Below are 15,343 nucleotides of genomic sequence, written 5' to 3'. Positions count from 1 at the left end.
GCAAGGGGCCGAGGTGTTTGGGTTGGAGGGGGGTGGGTGGGAGGACCAGACTCAGAAGGAGATTTTCTGACTAGTCTCCAGTCTCACCGCCCCCTCCACCCTCTTTATTTTGCCGCCACCACTGCCACCAACACCCAGTTCTGAAGAGGCAGCCAGGGCGGCAGCAACAGCAGCAGCAGCCGCCGCCGCTTCTCCCAGGCCCACGTTACTTTGATTGACAGCTGAACAAATGTTTCTAAGGTTCGAACGCTCGCGCTAAGGACCGTCAGCTCAGGCGTAGCTCCGCCTTGGGCGGGCCATCTCCGCTCCGCCTCCTCCAACCACATTACGTTCTGTTCATTGGTCCGAGCTACAGAGGACGCCCGGCCCCCACGTGGGTTCCAGCCCGATCGGCTCCTCCCCACTGGCTCGCCATTTGTCAGCAGTGAAATGATGGGCAGTAACACAGAACGGCGATTAATGTTCAGCCATCTCCGATTGGTTGCTGGAGACGCCTGCTGCGCCCGGGGTGGGCGGAGCGCTTGGAGAGTGCCCCAGAGCGGTCGCGTGGCCGGCCGGTGATTGTAGTCAATCTGGCCGAATCCTCAGTCGCGGTCGCCAGGGGCGCACTACATCTCCCGGGATGCTCCGCGGTCCCTCCACGGACGGTTGTGAATATGTATCAGAATGTTAATGATTAGCTGATGCTAAATTTGGTCAAAGAAGTCACCTACACAGAGCGTGTTGTTAGAGCTGTTCTGAGCGGGTGTTTTGGGCTGTTGGCTGCCGTCTTCCCCTTCTCACACACTTGTATATTATTTTGAGGTGGTGTTCGCGGAGTTTGAAAGGGGAGAGAATTAAAAAAAAAAGCCGCAAGCGTTTCACTCTCTTATTTTTATAATCCCCTTCAATTTGGGGTTAAAAAAAAGACAAGAAAACAGGAAGGAAGAAAAATAAGGAAATGATGTGGTGAAAGAAGCTAAAAGGTGCCTTTTAAAAAATCGTTGCTGTGAAGTGAATAAAATCTCCAGAGAAACCAAAAAGCACCGCCGAGACCTCTTCCGAACCAAAGGAGTTTGTGTTTGCTTTTAGGAAAGAAGAGAGAGATCATTCATTCGGAGGAATACCAACCAATTAAAAGACAAATAAAAAAAGTTTGGAGTGGGACGCCGAGCGAGCGAGAGCAGGCGGGCGGCGTTGCCGGCGGGCGCTGGGGCGCGGAGCTAGCACTTTCCCGGCCTGGGTGAGCTGCGCGGACGCGGCGCCGGGTTCGGCAGACGCGCCTCGGCGGAGCGAACGTCGGAGCGTTGCCGCGGGAGACGCGCGCCGGACAATGCCCGCGGCGGGCCAGTGACGCCCGCGGGGAATGCGGAGCGGGCCGGCTGCCCGCACCCAGCCGCCGCCGCCGCGCGTTCCTGCCGCCAGCGTCACGCGAGACCCGGCGGGGGCCGGGACCGCCCGAGCCGCCCCTCGGACCCGGCCGGCCGCCACCGCCGCTGCCTCCTCCTCGGGGCCATTAAAGCAAATGAGCCGCGCGCCTCTGCCCAGCGCAGCCAACTAAATCGGTTTGGATGATTCGCGATCTGAGCAAGATGTACCCGCAGACCAGACACCCGGTGAGTGCGGGCGGCGGGGCGCGGACTCGTCGGGTGCTGGGGGATTCCCCGCGTCGCCCCCTGCGCTCCGAGTTGTATCTTTGGCCGCAGAGGCGTGGAGGGCGGCTCCAACCCCGCGTCCCGCTCGTGGAGCGGTCCGCCACCCCCGCCCCCCGGCGCGGTGGCACTCTTTGAGATGGGGTGCGGAGAGGCAATTGAGTTGTAGCCATTTTCTTATTGTTGTCTTTGAAGCCCTTGGAAGCCGCGCGGAGCCGTTAGCCGTCCCCGCGCTGCGACTCCTCGAGGGGGGGGTGGCAAGCGATGAAAGAGGCGCGACTCCGCGCCGGGGCGGGGAGGGCGCCCTCGGCGGCGGCGCGGCTGGTCCGGCGGCGGCTGGGGAGTGCGAGTTGCCGGCCCCTTGCGCCGCGGGCTCCAGGGACACGCGAGCCAGTCAGCCAGCCGTCCGGCCGAAGAGGGTGGAGGCCGCGTGCCGCCTCCCCCCAACCTGACTACGGCCCGACGCCATGGCGCGAGTCCCCCCGACGGCCCAGTTTCGATTCCGGGTGGTGAGGGAGTGGGCTCGCCGCGCCCTGGGAGGAGAGCGGGGTCTCGAACCCGTGGGTCCCCGGGATGGTAGGAGGACGCGGGGGCCCGGGGCCACCCCGAAACCAGTTCCTGCCGGCCTGTGCGGCGAGGTGGGGTGGCAGGAGGAGAGTTTTCGTCGCTCTTTGCCGGCCTGCATTGACCCCCCCTTCCCCCCGCTAGCTCCTCGCGGTATGTTTTCTCTATCTCCTTGCCTCGCTGTGATGTGGGCTAATTAAATATTTTATTGTTCTTTAGGCACCGCATCAGCCTGCTCAACCCTTTAAATTTACAATTTCCGAGTCCTGTGATCGGATTAAGGAAGAGTTTCAGTTTTTACAGGCTCAATACCACAGGTAACGATATTTACTTTAGCTGATCCTCTTGTTTGCTTAGCTCTTGCCCCCCCAACCCTCCCCCCGTTTTTTGTTTTTGTTTTTGTTTTGGCCACCACAAAGGTGTTATCATTTTTCTTTGTGGGCAGAAAGGGCAAGTCGAGGCCTGTTTTTCTTGGGCAGGTGTAAAGAAATTAACCATTCCTCCCTTCTCCCGTAAATTAAAAAGGAAAAAAAAAAAAAAAAAAAAAAGGCAGGCAGAACAATCGAAACTGAGGAAGACTTGGAAAATGCTGAGGCCAAACTTTCGATATTGATTTATTGGGGCCAGGAGAATGGAAGGTTGGGGAAGATTCTGGGGCCTTTTGACTTCTTTGGTTCTTTATTACTACGGGCTTGATTCCTTCTCACTTCTTTCTGTCATTCCATTGAAATACAAGAGCTGCGAACCCTGGGAAGTCGCAAGTGAGCGGTTTCATTACTTTTATGCTGAAAAACATGCTTTTGTTTTAGGAACGATCGTTAGGCTTGGAGTGCTTTTGAAATATTTTTCTTTCGTTGGCCTTTTAATGACGTGTAGTTTTTATTTCATAAATGCAAGAACCAAAACAAGCCACTGAACCCAATCCACACTTTGCCCCTGGGTGGTGGTATTCAACTTGTCTCTGTTTTGGAGGGAAAAAATGAGACATCATTCATAAGCTGTGCTTGATTCATATTTTCATTAGTCTCTTCGTGGAACATTAAAGAAAAAAAACTCCCTTGTGACATTTTGGGGGACTTGGTTGTGTTTGGATATGTAGACATTATTGATTTTATTGTTCTTGTTTTATTAAGTGGATTTAGTGAATATTCATTTCTGGATGAGTTTCCGGAATTGAATTGGCTAGAGGGTTTCTTTTTTCTTTAAACAAACAAAACCCCACATTTGATCCTTATTGAAAGGGCAAGTCTAGGCTGGTTCCAATCACCCCTTTCCCCCTGTTTCTCCTTCAATAATGAGGGTGGTGTTTAAAACAGTTGATTAGGCATTTTGTAGGTGATGATTTAGAAGAGGGAAATAATGTGTTTAATTTACATTTGAAGGATATAAGTCAAGATCTGTTTTGTACTTAGATTTCTTTATGTCTTGAACAGCCTGAAGCTGGAATGTGAGAAACTCGCCAGTGAGAAGACTGAGATGCAGCGGCATTATGTCATGGTAAGAAAACTGTGTCATAGATTCATAGTGTCTATTAGTTGGGGATACGAAAAGCAAGAAGAATACGTTCATATTGCTGGAGACTGCGAGGTAGATCACAGTCAGTGCCAGTGCAGTTGAGGTTGTGAGAATGTGGCCATTAGCAACCTGTAATTCTAGGATGTTATAACTTGCCTGTGACCACCAGCTTTGATAAGAATTTTCAAAAAGTTCAGCTAGGTGGGGTATAATTTTCTGTGCTTTGTTTTTACAGATTGAAAAAAAAAGCACAAAACCTCATTTATGTTTTATTTAGAGCCACAAGCAAAATATCTTTGTGTTAGTGGTTTTCTTTGTTGTTTTATTGCTCTTGCTCTAAACCATTTTAACCAATTTTTCTGGAAACTTAAAATTTCAATGGGTTTTATTTCTTTAAAGATGGGTATTATTATATTATTATACTGATTATTATATTATACTGATGGCTAACAAAAAGACACCAGATACCTATTTAAAATTTCCCTCACTCTTTATGTTACTAGCGCCTGTGTATTTGTGTGTTTTCAATCTCTATAGTGTTACATTGGTTTGAGGAGTGTTGTCTCCTGTGTAAACTCATTTGTTCTAACAGAATTTCTATAATGCCAGTTATACTACATGTTCAAAAAAAATCAGATCTGCATTTTCAGAAGTATTACCAAGCATATTTTTATGCTTGTTCATAAAGGCTCCGGAGTAGCTCATTCATTTCCTGTCAGGCCTTTCCCCTTTGACTGTATGAACATTAGCAGTACACTGAAAATGAGAAACTGAACTCTGAGGTAGCATCACTTTTTGGAACAGTTCTTTCAAACCATCAGCATTTGTATGAGACACATTTTTGCCATTAACTTGCTTGCTGTGCCCAGGAATTAGTCCATGTGCTACCACATTTTCATGAGATCTTTTTCATTCACCTGCTTCTGATGTATAAAAACAACTGGAGATGTTAAGAATGCTCTGTTTGAACTTGATTATCTTAGTTTTGTGAGTTATTCTCTTGGAGTCTGTCTTAAGGCTGCTAGTTTATTAGGCTAACGGTAGTGGTACAATGTACCTCCTGATTTAACAGCAGAGGTATTATGGATATTGGGTTTAGGTGAGGCTTTTATGTTTGTTTTAAACATACTTGGGGGAATTTTGAACAAACAAGGGAGACTGTTTGATGAAAGATATGAAATAATTGCTTTTCCTTCTTTGACAGTATTATGAAATGTCCTATGGGTTGAATATAGAAATGCACAAGCAGGTGAGTTATGTATTTCTTTATAACCATATTAAATGACAGTAATTCAATGCACTTTAGAAAGAAAATTGTATGTTTTGCGTTTTATTCTGCACATTTATTTTTGTGGCTACCTGTATTTTAAAAGACTAGTGGAGGGAATGCTATATTTTTACATGTGGTTCCCCATCGCTTTTGCATAGTATCCTAATTTTTTATCATTTAAAAATGTGATTTAAAACGTCTCAGTGCATGTTCAACTTTGTACACTTTAAAAAAAGGATGCTAAATTTTAAAATAGCTCTTATTTTTCTTTTGATAGAGTTAATTTATGTATTTTGGGCATTGCAAACTTGTCTTATGAAAGAGCTTTTCTGGGAAAATATTAAAAAGGATAACTGTAAATTGTGTGGAGCCTTCGTTGACTTGGTGCAAAAGAATGAATAAAGGGTCAGCTGGGAGGATCAAAATGAAATTTGTGGCACTAGAAAAGAAATTGGTGTAAAATCCTTATACTGGTCCCCCGAGCCTACTTAGTTGGATCTTACCAGGCACTGTAACTGTTACTCCCCAAATTTGTACAAAGTAAATGAGCCTGAGAGAGGGATGTGATAAGGTCAACACTGGATCTTGAAATCTAGCAGTTAGTTCAGCCAAAAAAAAAAAAAAAAAAAAAGGATAATCATTAGTCAGAAAGCATTGAGAAGTATGATTCAAACAGCCTTTTTTTTTTAGGAGACTGAGTAAAATGGTTTAAGTTTCCAAGATAGAAAAAGAGCATATATATAAAATATTATTTGGCAATAATAATTCCTCTAGGAGGCATTCATTTTTAGTGATCGCCTAGGGAAAGTACTTCAGGTCTGACTCAACCATTTCAGAGTAGGTGTGTATGTGTTTACCTGCTGGGAAAAGACAAGGGAAAACTTAATGCTTTTCATGTCTTATTACACTCATGGTGGATGTCATTACCTTCTAAGTTTAGAAAATATGACCACATATTATTAGGCTTTTACAACTTATGATTCTTTTATGGATGTTCAGAATATACTCACATAGTAGAGCTTTAAAAGATGACTGTTAGATAATAAAAAAACGATTGGATAAGCAGTATTTGAAAAAGTTGGGGAAAAAATAAGTTATTACTTACACTGAGGATTGTCTTGAATTTCAGATACTTTTTTTTTTAACTGTATTTATTTGGTTATGTCAGTATTAACATTATAATATAGTTTGTTCTGTGTTAAAATTAAGTTTCTTAGTTTGGCCTCTTTGCCATTTCTGTCTAGATTAGTAATGTAAATATCTCTTGCTTAAACAAAATCCATCAGGCTTATGGATGGACTTCCCTTAGCTCTACCCTACAGGAATAAATTACGTGAGAGATACTGTTTGTTAGTTGTCCTTATTACATTCATTTTTCGGCCTGGATCTTGTGCATGTCTTCTTTTTTTTTTTTTTGTCCTCACCCCACCACCCAAGATTAATTGGTGTCTTTTTAAAGATTGGACCAGATGATTAATGTCCCTTTATTTTTTTTCCTGTATCTTATTTGCCATAACAGATCTCTTTATACCATTTACTGTTCTGAGAGGCACAGAGTTTGTAGTATTTGACTGTATTTTTTTTGGTGGGGGGCGAGGGAGGCTGTATGGGAGATCCCTTAATTTTACACATTTTATACCTCTGTAATTCTGTCATCTTGTCCTACTGACTTCAAATACCATCTCTTTAAAATTGAGAATGGAGTACATTTTCCCTTTTTTTTCCTTGCTTTTAAATTCAATCATATCAAGAATCCTGAGGGCAGTTTATCACATTATGAAATATAGACAGGCCTGAAAACCACCTACTTATTATATTTTCTTTCTTTTACCCCTTAAGCACAGAGGCATATCTGTCTTTATTTGTTTTCCTAGGCAGACAGCCTTGGTTCTTCTTGGCCTCTCTTCCAGATGCACTTGCTGGATACCCTCGTAATGGAAAGCAGCAATAATGCAGGGAAGTTGCCCTGCGGCATAATTGGGTCTCATTCTCAAGATCGGGTTAGGCTTATTCACTTATTAGATTTGTGTCTCTGAAGGGTTCAAGAGTAGGAGTCCCCGGAGTCCTTGGAAGTACCCTAGTAATTGGTGGCCCTGATATTTGAAACCTTTGTGTATTTTTTGGTTAATGCTCCTGTTCTTCTTGGCTGCTGCCAGCCACAGCGTATTTATTTTTAGAGAAATTTTTCATTGGAACAGAAAATGATGGCTGTGATGGAGTCATGACTCTGTGACTTAGCAAATTGATAAAAGGATAAAAAGCACAGAGCAGTGACAAACAGGGTCAGGGTCCGGTATTATGGCCCCTCCCCTTTCTGTATGATGCTTATCGTCAGTCACCCTGTGTTGATTCTGATAGAGGACTATAAAGTGAAACCTTTGGGGAATTTGTCATTCTGAAATGAAAGCTAATGTAATTAGTACCAATTAAAGTACATTTAGTAAATTGGATTTAATCTTAATTAAGCCTGCAGAATGTTGCCAATTTTTAACAATTATGTTTGAGAACATAATTAATTTAAATTTTGGTAACTGAGTAAATAGCATTAGTCTGGTAGAATTAGTTGATTTTTTTTTTTTTTTTAAAGGAGAACTCGGTGACATGACATGGAATTAGAGCATAAAATAGGAATCTAATTTTTGGTAATCTTTAGTAGGATCGATAGAGCTGAGCAGATGAAGCTGGAAAAAAACCCCAGAAAAGTTAAAGACAGGAGTGTTTTAGGCTATAGTGTGAACTGGTGCTTCACCACTGTCTTAAGTTGTAGCATGAAAGTGAAGATGACAAATGGGACATGGTTAGAAGGCATATGTTTTATTGTGATGTCTTTATAAGGGAATTTTTGAAAATGAAAGAACATTGGCCTTTATTCCCTAAGGATTTCCCTAAGTGTGGGGTTTTTGTTTTTTGTTTGGATGGGATAGTTGACCCACCATTTACTTGCTACTTTTTTTGCTGATTGTTCCCTCTATAAATACAGAGTGGCTTCTAAATGGGTCAGTGACCGTGGGCAGAACAGGGTGATGCATGCATTTGATAACATTGCTAAACGCTGCTTGTTCCCAGCCTTCACCTGTAATGCTGTAATTAAAGAAGACTGCCCTGATTTAATCTGACAGCAGTAGTTACCACTTTAAAAAGTGAATATTGGATGTAGATTAGGAGTAATAGGTAGTATGTGAATTCATCCAATGTGAACTGTAAATGGAGGTGAACATAACACATTTCGAGAACATCTCATGATTACCTCATAGTTAATATTCTGTAATCTGAAGCTCTCTTTGCTTCTACAAAAATTTAGTTTAGCATTTGAATTTTGGAAATTAGAACATTTTAGAAATCTGTACCTAGTACCTAAAAGAAATGAGTACTGCATATTTATATACACACGTTTGTGTTTATGTGTGTGTATAAATGCATATATTATGTGTATGCATGTATACAATGTGTATGCGTATGCATGTATATATGTGTATACATAAAATTATTATTTTTTAATCAGAGCAAGAAAACTCCTGTTTCACTCCAAGCCATGTAAATTTTATTATGAGACTTGGGCCACAACCATTTGAGTGCTGCTAAAATATTAATTGAATAGAAATGAAAGGGCCTTGCCAACTGATAGGATATCATAATCATAGCCTCTCTGGTCGATGGTAAATGATGATAAATGACATTAGGAACCTTTTAGCAAACTGTAATAACTACAAGGAGGGAAGCAGTATGGATTTGCATTATATCTGATACCCTCTAGTACCAAGTGGATTGCCAATACTGCTTGTTTAGCATTTTCTAAGGGCAATAGGATATTGATTTCTGACTTACAAGGAACAGCTCTATTTTCACCATTGAAAAGTATTGCAGGTTGTTAAGAAGAAATTGACTTGAAGAGGCCGACTGCTGCCCATCATGGAGCAAATAAAGCAAAACTGCCGAAGCATGGTGGAGCAGCGAGACGGGCCCTCAGCAATTTGTTGCTATTAATTTACCATGCTCGACAGCAAATCAATCGGCATCTACTTCATCTGCTGGAGAAAATGCTGTCCAGGGCAGATAAAAGGCTCGGCATGGTACAGAGAATAGACTGGATTGGCCAAAAGGAGGCTGCAGTTAATGTGTAAATAAGTGAAATCAAGGCCACAGTTGCAGAGGAAGCTGTTGTTAATTAGGTTGGTGCTTTTTCGTGAACTATTTTAGAAAGCAGCCGAGGATTTAGAGCATAGAAAGAGATTTATTGAGGTTGAAGTAATATACGACTGGCATGACATTCCAGCCTTGAGTGTACTTGATTCTAGGGTGTAGTAAATTTATTTGGGGACAGGGCTTGCAATGAAAGTCAGTTTGTTTAAAGTTCTGTGTAGACCAGATTTCTCATAAGGAAACTTCTTTTGTGCGTTAGTCATTTCTTGCCTATCTCCTGTCTTAGATTGTATATGCTTAGAATTGGAGTAGTAGATGCAGGAGTGGTGTTTGAGAATGTAGGCAAAAATGTGTCTGTTGTTTGTATTCTTAGGCAGTGACTAATTATGTTTTTCAGAAATGGATGTGATTGAGCTCTTGTATAATAATGAAAGTGAACAATTGTCAAAGCTGGGGTGTTCTGGCTGAAAGTAACTAATAAACCAATGAAAATTTTGCTGACAAAACTTTCTTTTGCTGTATAAACATTGGAAAATAATAATCTAGAGGGGCTGCACAGTGAATGGACACTAGTAAAACTGAAAAATCTAAGCGATTACAAGTGAAATTTTGATGACTGCAAAAAAACTCCAGATACAATTAGGAGATCGTGTGTGGGGAGGAGGGGGGAGGATTATTTGTGTTTTTGAGTTTTTCATTAAGGTATAAGGCCACCTTTTCTAATTTAAGATTACTCATATTTTGATAATATTCCACAATTAATACTGACCAAGTGGAGGTTATTGGTAGTGTTATTTTCTACCCTGCCTTTCTGATTTGGACATTTTGGGGATAGGGAGCCAACTTCAGCCTTGTTTAGTAAATCAAGGCATATGTAGATTTTAAGTTATAAATTTTTGAAAGGATCTAGCATTAGCAAAACTATGAGAGGATCTAGCATTAGGATAGTTGATACCAAGTGGCAGTCCCTTTGGCAGGACCCAGTGAGCTGTTGTTTTCCTTGTCACAGGACCTTCAAGAGAAGCAGATCCGGTGGAGGAATTTGACCTGTCAGGGAATGTGCATAATTCGGAGTGTTTTCTGGATGGCATAGGTTTCCCCCTTTTCTTGCATGTTGGGCTCTTAATTTTTTCTTTCTTGAGGTCTCGTAGAATATCTAAAGGTGTTTCACCTACAGCAGTGATTGTGGAGTGGAACGGGAATTTCCTTTTAATGGAAGCAAATGTTTATTATATATCTGACATGTACTTGCCACACTAATCTGGGCACATTGCCAAAATTCTTTAATTCTCACAGTGATCCTAAGAAAGGGATTATGTCCAATCAAAAGATGATTAAACAGGATCAGATTTGCACATGGTGCTAGAGTTATTAGGTAGTGGATTCAGGACTTCAGATGAATTTACCTGGGAGGATGTCTCTTAGGACATGGGTCTACCTTGCGTTGGAGATTCAGCCCCAGTTCATTCTTGGAATGGGGAGCTCCCTGGGAGACTGGGATAGTCTTTAGGTTTGTCCTTGAGTCACCGAACTTCAGGCTCATTCTCAGAACTCCTGGAGTGTGGAGGTATTCTCTACAGCCCTGCTTAGAGTTAGGGCCTCAAGGCTTGGCCTGGACTTTCTATCCAGATTGCTTTTAATGGATGAGAAGGCAGGGGTTGCTTTCTTTCACTTGGAGTCTCCCACAAATGGGGCAAGGAGAGTTGTTTGCTTATCATGATCTGGTTTGCTTCCTCCCTGGGCAGCCTATTTCTCATTTGTTTACAAACTTGCTCTTCTTCTATTTAACTTTTATCTTTTCCTTGTGGCTTCTAAAACTATGCCTGAAGACAACTGGCTGTTTGTTAATCACCATCTTGTGGGTTTTTGAAGGGGGAAGCTAGGAGGGGAAAATGTGATGTTTTGTGGCCTCTTTGTAGTTCAGAAAGAAGTTCTTAGATGCAGGAAATCACACGCAACTCAAACTTTTAAATGAAGGCAAATGTTTTGCTTTTACGGTTAAAAGATTTTCTTTGCAGCATTCAAACAAAGGGATATTTCCTTCTTACTGCTGCATACTCCCTACTGGATATTGTTTATTTTTATTTATTTTTTGTTTTGCTGGGCAAAGTTCTTTGTAGCCTAAGTAATATCCCTTTGAGCTGAGTTGGACTAATAAACTAACAAGACTTTAGGTATACTGTGTGCCTCAGTGAAGGCTAGATAGTGCTGCAGAAACCGGCCTCTCATTCTGACATTCTTCATTTCATCTTTCCTTTTCCTAGAATTGTATTTTTTTTTCTTTTTGCACTATAGAATAGGTAAAGTCAATTGGGAATTAAATGTTTAAAATACTCGTATGCAGTTAGAAGTTACTTGTGTTTGTTTTTAATGAGAACATTTTTTATTGCCTTTGATGTGACTGGATAGTCTGATGTATTACTTCAGGCCAGCAGTGATATATTTGGCTGTGGAGCAAATGAAAGGGACGTGATATTTAGAAGGTACTTTCCGTTGATCCCTCCCCATACCTTCTCTTAGAAACGCCAACACTCCAGCAGTGGCAGCACATCCAGTGGCCTTGTGGTTAAGGTGTCAGCACTTTGGCGAGTGTGGCTGTTGGAGAGAAGTAGGAGGCAGCATGTTGAGGTGTCGGCAGCTGAGCATTTACACTGATAATGACATTTTGCAAGGCTGAGGACTGGACTTGTTAGGAGTAAGTGCACTGCAGTGTTCGTGAAATCGCTCTACTTTAAGGGGGAAGGACCTCAGAAGTTACAGTCAAAAGCGAACATTAGTGTTGTTTTGACTTTGCCTCAGTAACACTGTCCGAGGTGGTGGTTCTATATCTGTAAAGAGGGATTTAACTGGCATTCATCAACACAAATCTCTATACCCTCTCTGTTTTCATTGGACTTGACCCAGCGTTTATGCCACGCTCTTGCTATTTCTCTACCACCAAGCGAAAACGTTCCTCAGAGAGCGGTAGTGTGTAACCCATAGTCTACCAAGGGGGACGAAGGTTAAGGTGTGGATTTTCTTAGCGGGATTGTGAAAGAAGCAGAAGAGAAATACTCCCTGAAGTCGCCGGGGTACTCTGTCCTCTGGTGAAGTGGGTCACATTATCATCATTTGTGAGGATTTTGCCCACAAATGCTTCACAGTTTGTATTGTGAAGGGAGCTTCTGCATTTCATGGAAAGAAAGGAGGGCTGCTTGCTGGCCTGGTACCGGACTTGGGCTCCGTCCACAACCGCACTGGCCACGGTGTGCCTCGGATCCTGCAGTGACCCGGTGTTTGCAGCAACTGAGGCAGTGAGAGCTTGCGGGAAGAAAGATGGATATTGACGTTCTGATTTTTCAGCAAGCTTATTTTACTTATTATTCTAATTAGAATTCTGTTCTTACTTTCTAACTATGTATTCTGCTTCTGGTAGTCTGGATTATTTTGGTTAAAGAATTTGAAAATGCAAGGAAATATAACTGGAAAGAACAGCAATTGTACAAATTATGAACACTAGTGCTCTTTCTTTACAGAGACCTTAAGGCATTTTATACGTTCTCCTTAATCTTCCAGATGTTCCTATAAAGCAAGTAGCAAGCTTGGATGCATGTATTTATTTAAATAGCTTCTGTCGGTGGAGTACCCGACAGTTTGCCAAGTAGTGCCATTCCACTGGCCTTCTTGAACAGATGACACTGAGCCTTAAGGGCTTAAGAGACTAGCCCAGTGTCACAGTACTGGAGGCTCAGCATGCAGGCAGCGAGACCAGGCTTCACGTAGGCCTGTGAAAGGCAAGAGGTCGCATAGCCAGAGTCCATGGCAGAAAAGGAAATGGCTTTCTTGACTTCCCTTCCAGGGCTTCCTTCACTGACCACGCTGTTTGCAAACAGCAAATAGTGTGCTTGTTTCTGTGATGCTCTTGACTGTGCAACATGGGGAGCAAAGGGGTGCTACTGGCAGTCTAGGACGTGTTACAGTGTCATCTCTAGCTAGAGATTGGATCTGTGTTTGTGTATGAGTACAGAGCCTCCCTCTTCTTTCCTCTCCCATTCCAGTGTCTGGGCCTTGCCAAAGGGAGGCTAAGATACACAAGTTAAAACTTGAAACCTAGATCCCCTTTTAGCGAAGCACTGAAAAAACCTGGCTGTTCTGGATTCCTAAAGTGTACAATGCAAGCACACTGTACTCGATATAAACTTGTGTCTTGCCAGTTTCCTCTGTCCTGCTAGAACGTAAGCTCCCCTGGAATGGGTGTGTGTATTGTTTTCTGCCGTGTGCCCGATGTTGAGAATGGTGCCTATCACAGAGTAGGTGCTCATGAAATCTTTGCTGAATGAGGGAATATTTGCATTCAGATTGAGCTAGCCAAGAATATGTGTGATTTGGTATTTTCAAGGACATATATAGGTTGCAGGATAACAAATGCAGAACTTCCAAGCCTAGCCAGGTCTGTGGCGCCTACTTGCTAAGTTTGTGGAAAAATGGCAGGCAGAAAGGGAACATAAAAGCCTCTGAGCTTGGTGTGCTTTTCGAAAGCAAGGTAGGCTAATGGAAGCAGAATACGTGTATATGTATTTTAGCATGTGGAGTCCACCTTTTTAAAGATACAACCATGAATCCTTCCTAACTGAATTTAAAATTTCAGTTTGAACATCACTTTATCACTAGTCAGTGTGTATATGAAGAATTTTTGTACTATTAATAGGCCAGTATACATGTGGTTAGAGTGAGTGTGGGGAGATACTGATCTTAACTACACTGTGGTGTGTTTAGCTAACTTCCCTCTAAATCAGTAAAAATGCAAGCTTCTAGTTCTTTTCAAGGGACAAGGAACTCTGAAGATATATTAGTTTTTTTAGTGGAGATGGGATAGTGTTGTTGAAATAGTAATAGTAACAATCGTAACAAGCGATTTTAGAGAGCTTGCTGTATGGATAATATTTCACTTATTCTCACAACAGCCGTATGAGATTTTAGTATTATTTCCATTTTATATATGAGGAGGCTGAGACATAGAGAAATTAAATAACTTCTTGGAGATCAGCCAGTCAATAAAACAGGTCCTAGGTTTGACTCCATTTCAGATCCCTGGTACGATAAGTTTTCCTGCTGCATTCCAAATGCTGTGTTTGGAATACTGTATTACCAGCACACCCTGCTACCTCCCCCAAAATACTTAATTGAATCCGGACATTCAGATTCTGGTTCTGACCTTGCCGGTACCCAGCTGTGTGGTATTGCTGAGTTCCTTAACTTTTCAGGACCTCTTTTTCTCAGCTTAAAATTAGAGTGTAAGTGAACGTCAAGATCTCTTTGAGCTCCTTCGGTCTAAGATGGCTGTTTGGTTTTAGTCTATTATTTTTTTATGACCTAGTGAACAAAAATTGAGACTCCATATCACTTCTTTTTAGTCGCAGAAAGTCCTTTTTAACACCTATTTTCAGAGTCTCCCCCCCACTTCTCCAAGTCTAAAATTAACCTAATGAAGCCAGGAATAGAAATGGAGACACCCACACACACACCTTTATGTTTTACCAAGTACTGTCTTATCATTTAAGTCCTGATAATGTTGCTAAAGCATTTCCCTCATCCTGTGGGTAAATAAAATAATTCAGGTGTTAAATGACAAAGTCCCACAGTTAATTAGTGGATGATTCCTAGTTCACTGATTCTCTTAAGGTCAGTATACAGGCTAAAATAATGTTGATGCAGAACTAGAGCAGTTATTGTAAAATATGGCATAAAATACACACACACACACACACACACACACACACACACAGAGTATACCAGTGCTGCTTTAAAGTGATTAGTTTTTACTCTTTTCCTTTGGCCTATATTAGAAAATTTAATCATACAACTTCTGAAATTATGTGAATTATAATGTAATCCAATAGTTTTCTCCCAAAGTGTTGAAGGGATATGTAGTAAATTACCTGTTGCTTAGCTCCTAGGATTACTTACCCTTTCAGAATCCAATGTATATGTCAGTTTCTCTAGCTAACATTTACCTTGTGACACCCAGAGTAAAAAGCATGTCTGTAAATTGGCTTATAATGAGCTTGAGATCTTAAATCCTCAGTTTTCTTGTATTGTCTCATCAGGATTCTTAGGGAAAGTTTGGACATTTCAATTTGGTTCATAATAAGTTAATCATAGGTAAATAAAAGAGAGGGGAAATGTTTAATCTTGGCCTTTTTGAGCTGATGATTCAAGGATGTAGTAGAAGTGTCCTTGCACC

The 15,343-nt window shown here is 41.9% G+C and overlaps 1 protein-coding gene across 7 annotated transcripts in view; it reads left to right on the top strand.

Annotated features, from left to right (window-relative positions):
* Window positions 1-698: 698 nt before the first annotated feature.
* LOC109449935 (TLE family member 4, transcriptional corepressor) overlaps window positions 699-15,343 on the top strand; it is a 143,649-nt gene continuing 129,004 nt past the window's right edge. For 5 of the 7 annotated variants that reach the window (XM_074330588.2, XM_019736689.3, XM_019736684.3 and 2 more), the window contains exons 1-4: window positions 699-1,595; window positions 2,415-2,512; window positions 3,629-3,692; window positions 4,915-4,959. In XM_074330588.2, the coding sequence (XP_074186689.1) occupies window positions 1,551-1,595; window positions 2,415-2,512; window positions 3,629-3,692; window positions 4,915-4,959 (252 nt within the window). In that variant the 5' untranslated portion in view covers window positions 699-1,550. Of the gene's footprint in view, window positions 1,596-1,908; window positions 2,141-2,414; window positions 2,513-3,628; window positions 3,693-4,914; window positions 4,960-15,343 lie in introns of those variants that run through there. The other 2 variants (XM_074330587.2, XM_074330585.2) reach the window with 2 other exon arrangements.

Source organism: Rhinolophus sinicus, chromosome 16, assembly GCF_057876585.1.
Source record: "Rhinolophus sinicus isolate RSI-liver-muscle chromosome 16, RSI-T2T, whole genome shotgun sequence".
NCBI classification, from domain to species: domain Eukaryota; kingdom Metazoa; phylum Chordata; class Mammalia; order Chiroptera; family Rhinolophidae; genus Rhinolophus; species Rhinolophus sinicus.
This window is presented reverse-complemented; position numbering and strand designations above follow the sequence as displayed.